This window comes from Euleptes europaea, chromosome 16 (assembly GCF_029931775.1).
Source record: "Euleptes europaea isolate rEulEur1 chromosome 16, rEulEur1.hap1, whole genome shotgun sequence".
Classification (NCBI taxonomy): Eukaryota; Metazoa; Chordata; class Lepidosauria; order Squamata; family Sphaerodactylidae; genus Euleptes; species Euleptes europaea.
The window spans coordinates 27,881,707-27,895,215 of record NC_079327.1 but is presented as its reverse complement, the minus strand read 5'-3'; the positions used below and the strand labels follow the sequence as shown (position 1 = coordinate 27,895,215).

The 13,509-nt window shown below is 40.3% G+C and overlaps 1 protein-coding gene across 1 annotated transcript in view; it reads right to left on the bottom strand.

Annotated features, from left to right (window-relative positions):
- Window positions 1–7,950: 7,950 nt before the first annotated feature.
- CUL4A (cullin 4A) overlaps window positions 7,951–13,509 on the bottom strand; it is a 37,089-nt gene continuing 31,530 nt past the window's right edge. Inside the window, exons 17-20 of the mRNA XM_056861937.1 lie at window positions 12,722–12,827; window positions 11,314–11,486; window positions 9,360–9,512; window positions 7,951–8,475 (exon numbers count right to left, since the gene is read on the bottom strand). Of these exons, the coding sequence (XP_056717915.1) occupies window positions 8,380–8,475; window positions 9,360–9,512; window positions 11,314–11,486; window positions 12,722–12,827 (528 nt within the window). The 3' untranslated portion in view covers window positions 7,951–8,379. The remainder of the gene's footprint in view (window positions 8,476–9,359; window positions 9,513–11,313; window positions 11,487–12,721; window positions 12,828–13,509) is intronic.

Here is a 13,509-nt window from a genome sequence, read left to right as displayed (position 1 = left end):
TAAAAGAGAAAGTCGGAAGCGACTTGACGGCACTTAACTCACACACAGAAATACAGTAATAATAAAATAACGTAAAAAATGCAAGTCTATTGTAACATTCAAAACTAGCCAAGTTTATTCCCACGTAAACGTTCGTGATTCAGAGCTCACTTTATCAGATGCATTGGAGTGTACATCTCAAAACTGGTGCTTTCATTCGTGCAACAGAAAAGTGGCGGCGGCAAATGCTACAAAGGGGTTGGTTTGAAACAAGATCCAATAATAATATTCACACATGCTGAATAATATACTTTCAATGCACTTTAACAACTATTTGCAAGCAGATCTTGCTGTTTCACGCAGTAAAATCCAGCTGCAAAGTGCATTGAAAGTGCATTATTTGGCATGTGTGAAAGCGCGGGCTTTTACTGCACATAATCGAGGAATCTGCATTTACTCTTAGCTTAGTAGTGTAACCCAAGGTTGGAAGGTTTCCACATGTGAAAGGTATCCTAATTGTGAGTCTCCCTGAGTCAGTGACATGGCCTCCCCTCAAGGTTCAGATCCAAGTAGGGTTGTTAGGCCACAGCCAGCAACCCCCAGGAGCATTTAGGGGGCAGAGACTGGCACGGCAGCATCATGTTGGCATGCTGACATACTTTTGGTGAAAACCAGAAGTGATGTCATAGAGTATTCTAATATTAGCAAAAAAACTATGATTTTTGCAAATCCTACAGAATTCAACATTTTCTCCACTGTGCTGGTGCTATTTCAGTGTGTATCCCCACCCCATTTCTTCCAATGGTGCTTCAGGCACCAGTGGAAGATCTCAGGTATGGCAACCCCAAGCATAATAGTACTAAATTCATTGTAAATAGAGTTGCCAATTGGTAGGGTTGCCAGGTCCCTCTTTGCCACCAGCAGGAGGTTTTCAGGGCGGAGCCTGAGGGCGAGGTTTGGGGAGGGGAGGGACTTCAATGCCCTAGAGTCCAACTGCCAAAGTGGCCATTTTCTCCAGGTGAACTGATCTCTATCAGCTGGAGATCAGTTGCAATAGCAGGAGATCTCTAGCTAGTACCTGGCAGTTGGCAACCCCTACCCACTGGCCAGTTTTCTATTGTCATAAACTGTTTTCCCTCTTCTGGGTAATTAATATGCTACAATGAGTATGGTAATACATGATTGAATAGTTGTGTTGTGAAATTAACTTGATATTCAAATATATTGCTACCCCTATTGTTATTGTATGATACTGTCTCTTAATAACACCTAATAACAATAATCGTATTGTTTGCCACAAAATTTGTACATTCTATGTTCAACCTTTCCCCCCCCCCATCTTTAGTAAAAACATGACCTAAAGTAGCATTAAAAAAGGTAAAGGTAGTCCCCTGTGCAAGCACTGGGTCATTCCTGACCCATGGGGTGACGTCACATCCCGACACCAGATTCAAATTCGCACTCTGCCATGGAAGCTTGCTGGGTGACCTTGGGCCAGTAATACACTCTTAGCTTAATCTACCTCACAGGGTGATTGTGAGGCAAGAATGTTGTACACCACTTTGGGCCCCCATTGGGGAGGCAGGGTATACATGAAGTAAATAAGTATTGAGTGTGTTTGCATCTTTGCTTTAAGAAAACCAACACATTTATACCTTTTCATAAATATGCCTCAACAGAACAATTTCAGCAGTAAAATAAGTTTAGGTTTGATTTAAAAAGTGAGCGCTGCATGTGTTTCAGTTTCTCCCCAATTTTTCATTTTCCCATAGCTTCAAAGTCTCTGAAAATTTTACATCCCAACCTGCAGCACAGGAGAGTGAGCCAGGGATGGGGGAGACGAGTGGGGAAAAGTTAACATCCACTCATCAGGCTAGTTAATTCTATATTTACTCACAGCTTATTTTCATTGTGTACTGTATGCTTTTGATCACCATCACTTATAAAAAAACATTTTAGAGTATTGAAAACATGTAACATACATTATCTCAATCTTTTATCTCAACCTTTAGGTTGCTTTCTTTCATGTGCATGCACTTCCATTTTTACAAGTTACTTTAAAAAAAAAGCTTATTGCTATATTCCGGTGGTAAATGGGTTGCTAGTGTCCACTTTGCAGATGTGTGTTCATTGCATAACCCCTGAAGTTTCCACAAAGCTATTTTTTGTTGCTTTCACAATAGTTAATAATTAGCCAGTATTCCAGTTGCCTGCTGTAAAAATAAGCTCTACATAACTAGCCTTTTAGAAAATGTGAGAAGTCAGGAGAGTAATTTCATTTTCTCCCCTTTAATATCATCGCTGTTGTGTGAACAACTGTTTGGAGATTATTAAATTAACACCAAAATGGTGGGTTTGATAACATTGCAAATAATCCTCATTCTTATGGACTATCCAAAGCAATATGCATACATCTTTAAAAGTGCATGCAAGGCAATAATTCTGCATAAGCATCTGACAAATGAACAGTTCTTAAGTGATTTTCTTAGTGCATTCAATGTGTTGATTCCTTTTAAATGTTTTAATTGTATCTTGATATGTAATAATCATGATGCACTGCTAACAAGTTATTGAACAGAATTTTGGTTCATGTTAGAAAGCTGTAGCGACAGAAATGACACAATAAAATATCATTGTTTCTACAATATTTTAATATGAAGTTCTGGCACTGAGATAGTTAATCTCTCTCCATGCCAAAGGAAATATGATTTCTGTAATTTGAGTATCACCACCACAATGAACTCTGACTTCCCAGTTCATAACTTCCTTGATGCGTACTGTTACATACAACTTGCTTTCTCTAGCAACTACCACCACAATAAACTCTGACTTCCCAGTTCATAACTTCCTTGATGCAAACTGTTACATACAACTTGCTTTCTCTAGCAATTACCATTTTCCCCACCCCACCCCCCATCAAGTCACAGCTGACTTACGGCAACCCCTGGTCGGGTTTTCAAGGCAAGAGACCATTCAGAGGTGGTGTGCCATTATCTGCCTCCATGCCACGCCCCTGGTGTTCCTTGGAAGTCTCCCACCCAAATACTTGCCAGCCTCAAGGCTGAGAGTGTGTGACTGGCCCAAAGTCACCCAGCAAGTTTCATTGGCAGAGTGGGGATTTGAACCTGGGTTTCCCAGATCCTAGTTCGACACCTTAATCGCTATGCGGGGAGGTGCCTCATTTCTCTCAGTTCTTTATCCTGCCCACCAAGTAAGCATTTCTAAGACATAAAAGGACAAGTGCTCACAGGGGGGCAGGAGGGAGGGAATGTGTGCCTGCACAGACTACTTGATGAACAACAGTTACAGGTGAGTGCAACTCTGTTTTCGTCTTTGGTCTTCTGTGCAGTCCCACATTGGGAGATTGTATAGCCACTCACCAGGAGGAGAGTGATGAGCTCTCCGTTGAACAATTAACGCAAGACTGCTTTCCCAACTGCTGTGTCCCTTCTGGTCACTACATCCATAGCATAATGGCAAACGAAGGTATCAGGAGATAACCATGTCGCAGCTCTGCAGATATCCTGAAGGGAAACAGCACGTTGAAAGGCAGCCGAAGAAGATTGTGATCTGGTGGAGCAATGGATATCTAGTACCCAACCATTGATAGCAAAATTTAATAGTCTGTACTATCCTAGTCAGAGACTGGGAGGAAGCCGCTTGATCAATTTTTGGTCCAGAAAAACAAATAGAAAGGGAGTGAGTCCTCCTAAAAACCCTTGTAAATAATACAATGCCCTTTTTACATCCAATGTGTGCAACATTTTTTCAGCTGCAGATTGGGAGGTCATGAAAAAAACACTGGTAATGAAACTGCCTGGGGAGGGGCTGTGGCTCAGTGGTAGAGCATCTGCTTGTTATGTCGAAGGTCCCAGGTTCAATCCCCGGCATCTCCAGTTAAAGGGACTAGGCAAGTAGGTGATGTGAAAGACCTCTGCCTGAGACCCTGGAGAGCCCCTGCCAGTCTGAGTAGACAATCCTGACTTTGATGGACCAAGGGTCTAATTCAGTATAAGGCAGCTTCATGTGTTCAATCTCAGAACCACCTTAGGCAAAAATTGGCAGCTTGGATGAAACAGCAGTCTATTGGGGGAAAATTGGCTAAAAGGAGATGCCCCCTTAAGGGTGGCCAGTGCTCCCAACCTCATGGCAGAGGTAACAGCCACCTTCTGTGAAAGATGGGCTTAAGGAAGCCTTTGCCAGGGGTTCAAAGGGAAGTAACATTAACTGAGATAGGATCAAAGACAGGGACCACTGAGACATCGGGTGACATATAGGGGGGGCACATATTGAATAACCCTTTCCGGAACTGTTTAGATGTATGATGTGAAAAAAGGGAGACACCACCAACCCATTGGTGGAAAGCAGAAAATGTGGCCAAATGCACCTTAATTGAAGAGGCACTAAGGCCAACATATTTAAGACTAAGGAGGTATTCCAGAACTACAGGTAGTGGACAGGACATGAGGATTTTGAACCTTTGAACCAACCAATGAATTTGAACCTTTGAACCAACCAATAAATTTTGAAATAATGCTCCCATTTTAGTGCATAAGATGTACAAGTAGAAAGTTTCCTTGAGTTCAGAAGAACCTGTAACAACTAATCCGAAAACCTTACAGGGGAGGACTGAGAAACCACTTTGTAAAGCATAACTTATGAGGGTCTTGGTGAACTAAGGAACCGATCTGAAAAAGGTCTGAGACCATGAGCAGATGTATGAGCCTGTCATTGGCTAAGTACACTAGGTCTGAAAACCAAATTTGTGAAGTGCAAAAGGTTGCTATGAGAATAATATGTGTCTTGTATGCCCGCACCCGATTGAGTACCCTTGTCATTAATGGAATTTGGAATGTATTCCCTAGTTACTTGGAATCATGGCCTGCCCTGGAACAGAAAAGCAGAGCCTTGGTGTTTCCTGATGTGGCAAAAAGGCCCACTTCCAGAAAACCCCACTCATTGAAGATGAGCAGCAGGTAAATCCAACTGAGGGACCACTCATGATGGGGGAGCAAAAACATGCTTAGAGCATCTGCTCTGCAGTTCATGGTACCAATTATGTGTATGGCCTGTAATAAGATGTTGTTCTCATGAGCCCACTTCCAAATATTTACTCCCTCTAGGCAGAGAGAAAACAACTGTTCCACCTGATGTTTATGTAATACATGTTGTATGAATGAGCACACTCTTGCGTAGTACATCTGCAAAAGAAATAAGAACATAATGGATAGCTCTTATTTCCAGTACGTTAATATGCATTGAAGTCTCCAGACACCCTGTGCAGATAGACCCTCACAATGGGTACCCCAGTTTAATGAGGCATCGGAAGTGAGTTTTTGTAGGTGTAAAAGTACCAAATGGGATACCCTTGTTGAGGTTAGATTCCACGGCCCACCATGACAAAGAATGAATGATAGGTCTAGGGATGGAGAAACAAACTATCTGGGGTTGTACCATAGAGTTAAAAAACCTCACAAACCAGTTCTGCAATGGCCTCATGCGGAGCCTGGCTTGTGGAACCACTGCAGTTTGTTCCAGTAGTGTCTGGATCTGGAGGGCAGATTGATATCTAATGGCCTGAAAACTCCTAACCAGGCCCTTAATAGTTCTCAAACACTCAGAAGGTAAAAAGGCCTTACCCACTGAGGAATCATTCTTATTTATTTATTTACAGCTTTTGCCAGAACACAGTAAACAATTACAATCTTAAAAAGGATTTTAAAAGGGTATCAAATCTAAAAGTATCTCTACAACTTAAAAGGGTGTGGATCTTGAAGACCTTTGTTTAGCTTGAGCCTGAATGAGTGGATAAGAACAGTGCTACCCGTAAGATGACTACCACTGTCTCCTGTACCTTTAAGACTGAAAATAGCCCTTAGAAGGGTACTTCTGCTTATGGAATAGGGCAGGAGCGAGGGCCATGACCCTCATGTATCTAGCCGTCTGCTTTTGCTTTCTGAGCTGTTACGAGTCTCATCAGTTTTAGCTGAGAAAAACCTTGCCCAGCAAAGGGTAGGTCCTCAATTTTGGTTCTGGTATCAGGTGCCAGAGCAGTGTCGTGCAGACAAGAAAAGCACCGGAGGGAGTGCGAGAAGGCGGTGACGACAGATCCTCAAGCACTATAGGGTCAATAAGCAACGGAACAGAGCTGGATGGAACAAACTCATTGGGCTCATGCCGACCAGATGCATGTTTCTCCAAATGCTTTGTCTTAGTCTTTACTTTTTTGCCTAGTGGTTCCAAAGAAATTCGCTTCTTGACCTTCGGATCTGGAGATCACAAGCGGCGTTTGTGAGGTTCCGGGGTTGGAACCAAACAAGCAGAACCGACAGACTCAGACCTGGGCCCTTGATCCTGCATGATTGATGACTTCGAGGTCGGCAAATTGAAAAATGACAATGCTCGTTCATAAAGAGCTGCTCTATCAAAATAGGCCTTTGGTGTAAACTGCTGGCCCCGACATTGTGGGACTCATCAAGGCAGATAAGGCACAATGAGTGTTTATCTATTTTAGTCATCTTCATCCCACATTAAAGTCACTTCTTGAAGAGGGCCTTTTGTCCCACTGGAAGAATCAGCACAAAGACCAATACAACCGATCACGGCGAAGAGCAAAGCTCACAGAACCTCTCTCATTGGCGGCAGAGAAAGAACTGAGGGAAAGGGGGCACCTCCCTGCATTGGCACTATTGTTTTGGCAGGAAAATGTACGCACGCGCAGTGAAGCAGACCCCTTACTAGTCTAAGAAGCTAAAGTAAACGTCTCCAAGGCAAGCCCTGCAGTTGCATAGTCCCTAATGTGGCACTGCAAAGAAGACCAAAGATGAACAGTTAACTGTTGCCCACTAGAAAACCTCTGAAAGTTTTTATTTTTATGTATATCAAAAAAGCTATATATAGGCAGTTTTATAACATTTAAGACAAAACAAGCCAGTAGTCTGATGTGCCATTTCCCACTCCATTGCAGATACTAAACTGATTGTGAATAAGAAATTAATAATTAATATGTACCAAAAGATTTACCTTAAATTGAAATTCACATCTTAAAATATTTAACCTACATTAAATAGTGTTGACATTAGCGTGTAGATAGTTAGTTTATTTGCGGCCCTTGGCCAGATAAAACAAGATACATGGACATTAGTGTGTATTTTTTTAGAGAAAGGGAAGGAAAATTCAGTGATTGAGACACAGTCAACAGGAATATACATGACAAAAGGAGTATTTTAATTTGCAAAAGTCAAAATAGTCCATGGGATTGTATTTATATAATAAATCATATTGCTAATTTTATGCAAAAGCAAGTTCATGAAGATACTGCTAGCATTTATGACACAAAGGTCAAAACCCCTTTGTTTGCTTTTAATATGTCACTATGTGTATCCTGTAGAACCAGCAGTTATATTTTTATCTGTTTACATATCTTTCATTCTCTGAACTTCAGTTAACTTCCATATTTACAATATGAAACAAGCTACAATGAAGTCTTTGTAGACGAACTATGGGAGCAATCCATTCCCTCCACTGCACAAAGTAATGTGCCTGCACAATTCTGAGCGTGTGGGAGGACAGCCACTGATACAGGAATCCTCTCATATATGGGCTTTCCTGAAAATGTGAAGGGATGGATCTGTAGAGGGACTGTCCTCACAACAGGTCTATGTATGGTCTGTCTAAGAATACACTGAACAGTAAACACTGTGTGTTACTGTAAAAAACAAAGTTATTCCATATTCCATTAACAATTATCCTGAAGTTAAGAAAGTGCTTATTAGAATCATTCTAATATAGCCAAGGAATGGGGGGGGGGGGAGTATTTTACCAACGAATATCTTGAGCTCAATAGAAAGCTCAAATGTATGTTTTTAAAGCTGTCATCTTCTTGGCACTTGACTTAGTTAAAGTAGGGTACAGTTTAGAAAGATGTGCATGTGTTTTTTTAATCAAAAAAGAAATGCTAGAATGTTATGTGCATACTTAAAAATTCAGTGTACTCTGAGACAAATGACGTGCTTCAGTGAAGTTTTAAACAGAAATCAAATAATCCTTTAAACTAAAGAAGGTAGCATAAACAGTCAATCAATAACACACGTTAAGCCACCCAAATGTATATGGGCTGAAAAATTACTTCATACAGAGAATGTTAATATTTACTCCAACTCATCTCCCTCCCCCCAAATTAAATATCTTTTAAAAAAATCAAGAGGCAGGTCTAAAAATAGCTGAATGCTACCATGAGCTCTAGGCAAGGAGGTTTCAAGTATCAGCCTTGCATACAACTGATTGACTAGACAAACAAAATCCCCAGATCTGCTAAAAGTAAAGTCCAGGAACAGCACAGGTATCCATTACTGGGAAGCTAGTGTTCTTTTGTTTTATAAAAACAGTCCCTCTTCTTCTTCATGCAACATAGTGGTACTGATTAGGATTATCTTTGTCTCTCTCCATATAGTCTCTGTCTATGAGAGATTCAACCCGCTTTTTCAGGTCTCCAGGCTGAAATAAGAGAATAGGTTGGTACTCTGTTTACTATTATAGAGATACACATAGGTAACCTTTTATTTTCATAGCATAATTATTCTGATGACAGTAATGTCACCATGATTATGCAAAAAAATCTGTATTTTTTAAATCTGGCTTTTATATTGTCACCTCAATGGCCATGGCACTTTACCAAGTACAGAATTACAGGTCCCTGCTTGTAGAACCTTGCAACTGAAACTTTGCCACAGGAGAGACTGCAGGGGAAGGAGATGGAGGCCAGGATAAACAGAGAAAGAGCAGATGCTAATTTATTTTCCTTTTGTAGGGGACTGGGGTCTACCAAACAGTTTCAAAGGTCATTTATGCATGGGTATTTTCATGTTTGCCCCTGTCTGTCTCAGTTGTTCCTTGGAGTTATGCATGAGTTTTCCGTCCATTAGAGATGACCTCGCCGCCAGCTCTAACAAATCCTGGGACTTCCCATTCCTCTATTAACCTAGTTCTTCCATCTCCCCCTCTGCTCAGCCCGGGTGAAATCCCCATGCATAAGGCAAAGCGTGGAACACAGAAGCTTGGTTTCTCTCTCAGCCAATTACAAAGCAGTGTGTCAAGGGTCGGGGATTCAAATGCTTCCTGCTTCCTGACAGTTCTTTCTGAGCAGAAGAAAGCCTTTCAAAAACCAGGCTTGGATTTCTCCCCTACCCACTTCCTTTCAGGTAGCTCAGGTTTTTGTTCTTAAAATGCATTTTTATGCGGCACTTGGGTTTCAGGGGGGAAGACTTTTCTCTCACAGTAAGCACTACAAAGCAAGCCAATTACAAAGCAGCATTTCAAGGGGCGGCGACTTCATGGAAAATGTGGGTTTTATTGGATCAGAAGCTTAAAATTTCACTCACCTTCACTGGAAATTTTAGCTGATTATACAACTCTGAAACAAGAAGATTGTGACCAAGTGTCTTCCTCATCTTCATTATTCGTACTATAGCAGCATCAATCTGATACTGCCGGTCTTGAAACACCCTTTCAGTTGTGCTGACTTGTTCCTCAACCTAAAGAGCAAGATTTTCATCACTCTCTTTCACACAGTGTCACACCTTTGCCTTTGGTTAGTTTTTCTAGACAGACAGCATGAAGAGGGAATCAAATACATGAACATACAACAAAAGGAAATGCTCTACTTAATGTTTTTTGGAATGTAGCTTTGCCAATAGTACCGTTTTTTCAGAGGTGGGGGTTATTTGTTTAGAGGAACCAGTCACTGGGTGAAAGGTGTTAAGTAAACACAGTTACTTGTCCATGGAGCTCAATTTATAGTTAAAAAAGCATAAACAGAGTTTTTCCAGCCTTTCCCCCAAGAAGAAGAGTTTATTTTTATATGCTGATTTTCTCTACCTTTTTTTTAAAGGAGAACCAAACCGGCTTACAATCTCCTTCCCTTCCTCTCCCCACAACAGACACCTTGTGAGGTAGGTGAGGCTAAGAGAGCTCTAAGAGAACTGTGGCTAGGCCAGGGTCACCCAGCTGGCTTAATGTGCAGGAGTGGGAAACCAATTTAGTTCACCAGATTAGAGACCGCCGCTCATGTGGCGAATCAACCCCAGTTCTTCAGATTAGAGTCCACTGCTCTTAACCACTATAAAAAAACTGATTTTTTTCAGATTTTCAGATTTTAATTTACATGATGCAAACGAAAGGTGAAGAATGTAATATGACTGCACTCTTTTATCAGATTTACACTTGCAGCCAACTTATGGCAACATAAGACAGGCCATGTTGGATCAGACCAAGGTCTATCAAGTCCAGCAGTCTGTTCACACAGTGGCCAACCAGGTGCCTCTAGTAAGCCCACAAACAAGACAATTACAGCAGCAGTAGGGTTTTCAAGGCAAGAGACTTAACAGAGGCGGTTTGCCATTGCATTCCTCTGCATAGTGACCCTGGTATTCCTTGGTGGTCTCCCATCCAAGTACTAACCAAGGCTGACCTTGCTTAGCTTCTGAGATCTGAAATCAGGCTAGCCTGAGCCATTCAGGTCAGGGTGTTAATTGCTTTTACCAAGCACTAAAACCACAAACATGAGATTAATGTAAATACTCTTAGCAACCTTTTAGAGCTTGAGTACTTTTCAGATACTGGAAGGCTCAGCAGTTATGAAGAAATTCTGCCTTAGATTAAAATAGAGTGTTTATGCCTACAGGCTATACGTTTTCTAAAAAGTCAGTTTCTGTATATTTTTGATGTCGATCCTGATGCATTTGGTCACAAATGGTCACAAATGCATCATGTTGGACACACGTTTAAGTAACGTTATGTCACTGCACAAATTACTGGTCGAAAACCTAGTACATAAAATTGGAAACTGTTCTTGTTATTAGTAAGGATGAAATCACAGCGCAGATGAAATTTCACTTCTGTCATACCTTGAACTATTCTTAAAACATAATTTGAGTTTCACTTGCCTTCGCACATGTAGATCAGATGTTCATGACTACTTGATCTATATAAAATCCCAAACCTAATGTTAGGATAATTTAGTCACTTTATAGAGTCATTTATGTGGTACACCACAGTGATTTTTTCGTGTGATTTTTTGGCTTGGAGGAGCTGCAGTCCTTTGTAACAGATTTCTGTATAGCCATGAACTTAAGAATTAGCTGAAAGTAACACACCTAAGGTAAGGCACTTTATACACACACAAGAGCAATTAATAGCAGAGAGAGAAAAAATTCAATGAAGGAAGAAATGGTTGAAAACACATACAATACAATATCACTATGTCCTGACTGAGTCAGAAAACCAAGCATCAAAACAGCAGAATGTGTCAGAGAGTCGCCAGTGTTTAATACGTACTGTTTCTTTCATCTGGATTTGATTGATTTTTATTCTGAACAATTTGTGCTTGAAATCACCAATGAAGGTGAATTTGTCCACGTCTTCTATGTCCTTGCCTCTTGGACTTTTATTCAATACTCGTACTTTACCACAGGCCAGAGACTGTAAAGTTCTTCTCAGTTCACTGTCCTCTGCAATATAAATTTAAACAGCAAACACACAGAAAATTGGTTCATCCTGTAATAATGAGCAGTCATACAGTAAGGATCAATATCTATTTAGATATTTGTACCCCGCTTTTGTCTCCAGCGAGGACCAAAGAGGCTTACAATATAATTCCCCCCTGCTCAGTTTCCTCATTTATCCTTTCAACCACCCTGTGAGGTAGACCAGGCTTAGAGAGCAAGCTTCCATGGCAGCCTAGTGATTTGAATCTTGGTCTCCCAGATCCTAGTTCGATACTCTAACTACCATACCATGCTGCTAATATAAAAGTGCAGAAAAAGAAGGCTCTGTGCCGTATAGTATGAAGAAAACAAAAAAACAGCACGAATTTCCAATGCAATTAAATATATTAAGTGCAAAGAGGTGTACAGTGAAAACACATACAACAAACAATACACAAAATACAAAGGATCAAAAAGATAAGGTAAGTACTAAATGTTGTTGCTTATCAATGACTAGGACATTTAAAGTCATTGATAAGCAACAACATTTAGTACTTACCTTATCTTTTTGATCCTTTGTATTTTGTGTATTGTTTGTTGTGTTCTTTTTGTTTTCTTCATAATATAAAAGTGCAGGCTGCAGAGGAAGCAAGTTGGAAAAGGCATGTTATCTCTTCTTTTTTCTTGAACTGTTAGGCATGAGCTGTTGAGATGAGGCAGGAGGCAGCCTGGATATTGTTTAGTCATGCAATCTGCACTTGCTTAAAAAGGCAAACGATACCATGGATGCGGCACAAAGCTCCAAACTGCTCTTTCCATCTCCCCCTGCTACTATCGAGATAAATTTCTGGCTTTTAAGACCAGAAGATGGAGACAAACACACATTCATCCATACACCCAGAGCTTGGAATGACAAGCTAGACATATTTCAAGTGATACATGCTGGATTCTCTCATCACCTTCAGTGAATTTAGGAAGTGTGCCATTAATAACTTCTCCACACACAGTATCTACTGGAAATTAAGATCATAGGGCTCTACTACATAGTGAATATCAAATACAGCCACAGGAGGAGTTACCATTTGCAGCCATACCATGTTTCGTATTCTGAAATATTATTAGTGAGAACTTTTATAACATAGGTACCTATTGGCGTTCATATACCAGTTAACAAAATTTTGCAACAGATTTCAAGACATCTTCCTGCTGGACTTTAATTAGATCACATTCAAGATGCGTGCTCAAGAATTCTTACATACCTATACCAGTGGCCATTTTAATTTCTTCAAAACCAAATTCATCTCCTTCATTGAACATTAAAAGCACTAACGTTTGGAAGAGTGATACCTGGAATTCCTTCTTCCCCTAAAGAAAATCATATACACATTGAGTAGCTGAGATGGGATTGTTTTGTTTCACGTTACATTCGTTGTCTTTAAAGTACCTTGAACATTATTTGATCAAACAGTGGTGCATAATTTTTTAAAAGAACCGACTTATTAGATCGTTAATAACCCCATTTTCTCCTGTGCTACAGCAGAATGCAATTTGTACAAGATACCCACATATAGATATTATGCTAGCCTAACAGGAGACATATTGATTTTGTTACTTAACACACACAATGATACAGATTTTCTAAAATTACTTAAACCTGAAGAAAACATGTTTTACTTAGTAGCAAAGATCTTGATGTACCAAACTCAAATAGAATCTGATCACGTAGGATCAATTCACATGGTCATTTTTGAATGGTAGAAGCTTTCTCTTGCAGAATTCATGAGGTAAAATAGTCTTGTGAAAGTGCCCTCATGTGGCAAGACCAAGTAATAATCTTAAAAAACTCCAACTTGTACAAATAAGGAATATTCAAATTATGGTAAACTTGTAATCCTACACATAAGAATGACAGATCTGTAATTCTTATCATGCAAGAACTCTTTTGTCAAGACTATTTTACTCTAGAAGCACAAAGAGAAAGTCACCATGCCAGGATGGTGTTCCCAAACCGGTGATCGGGTTCTACAGCTTTCAAGGCAAACCTACA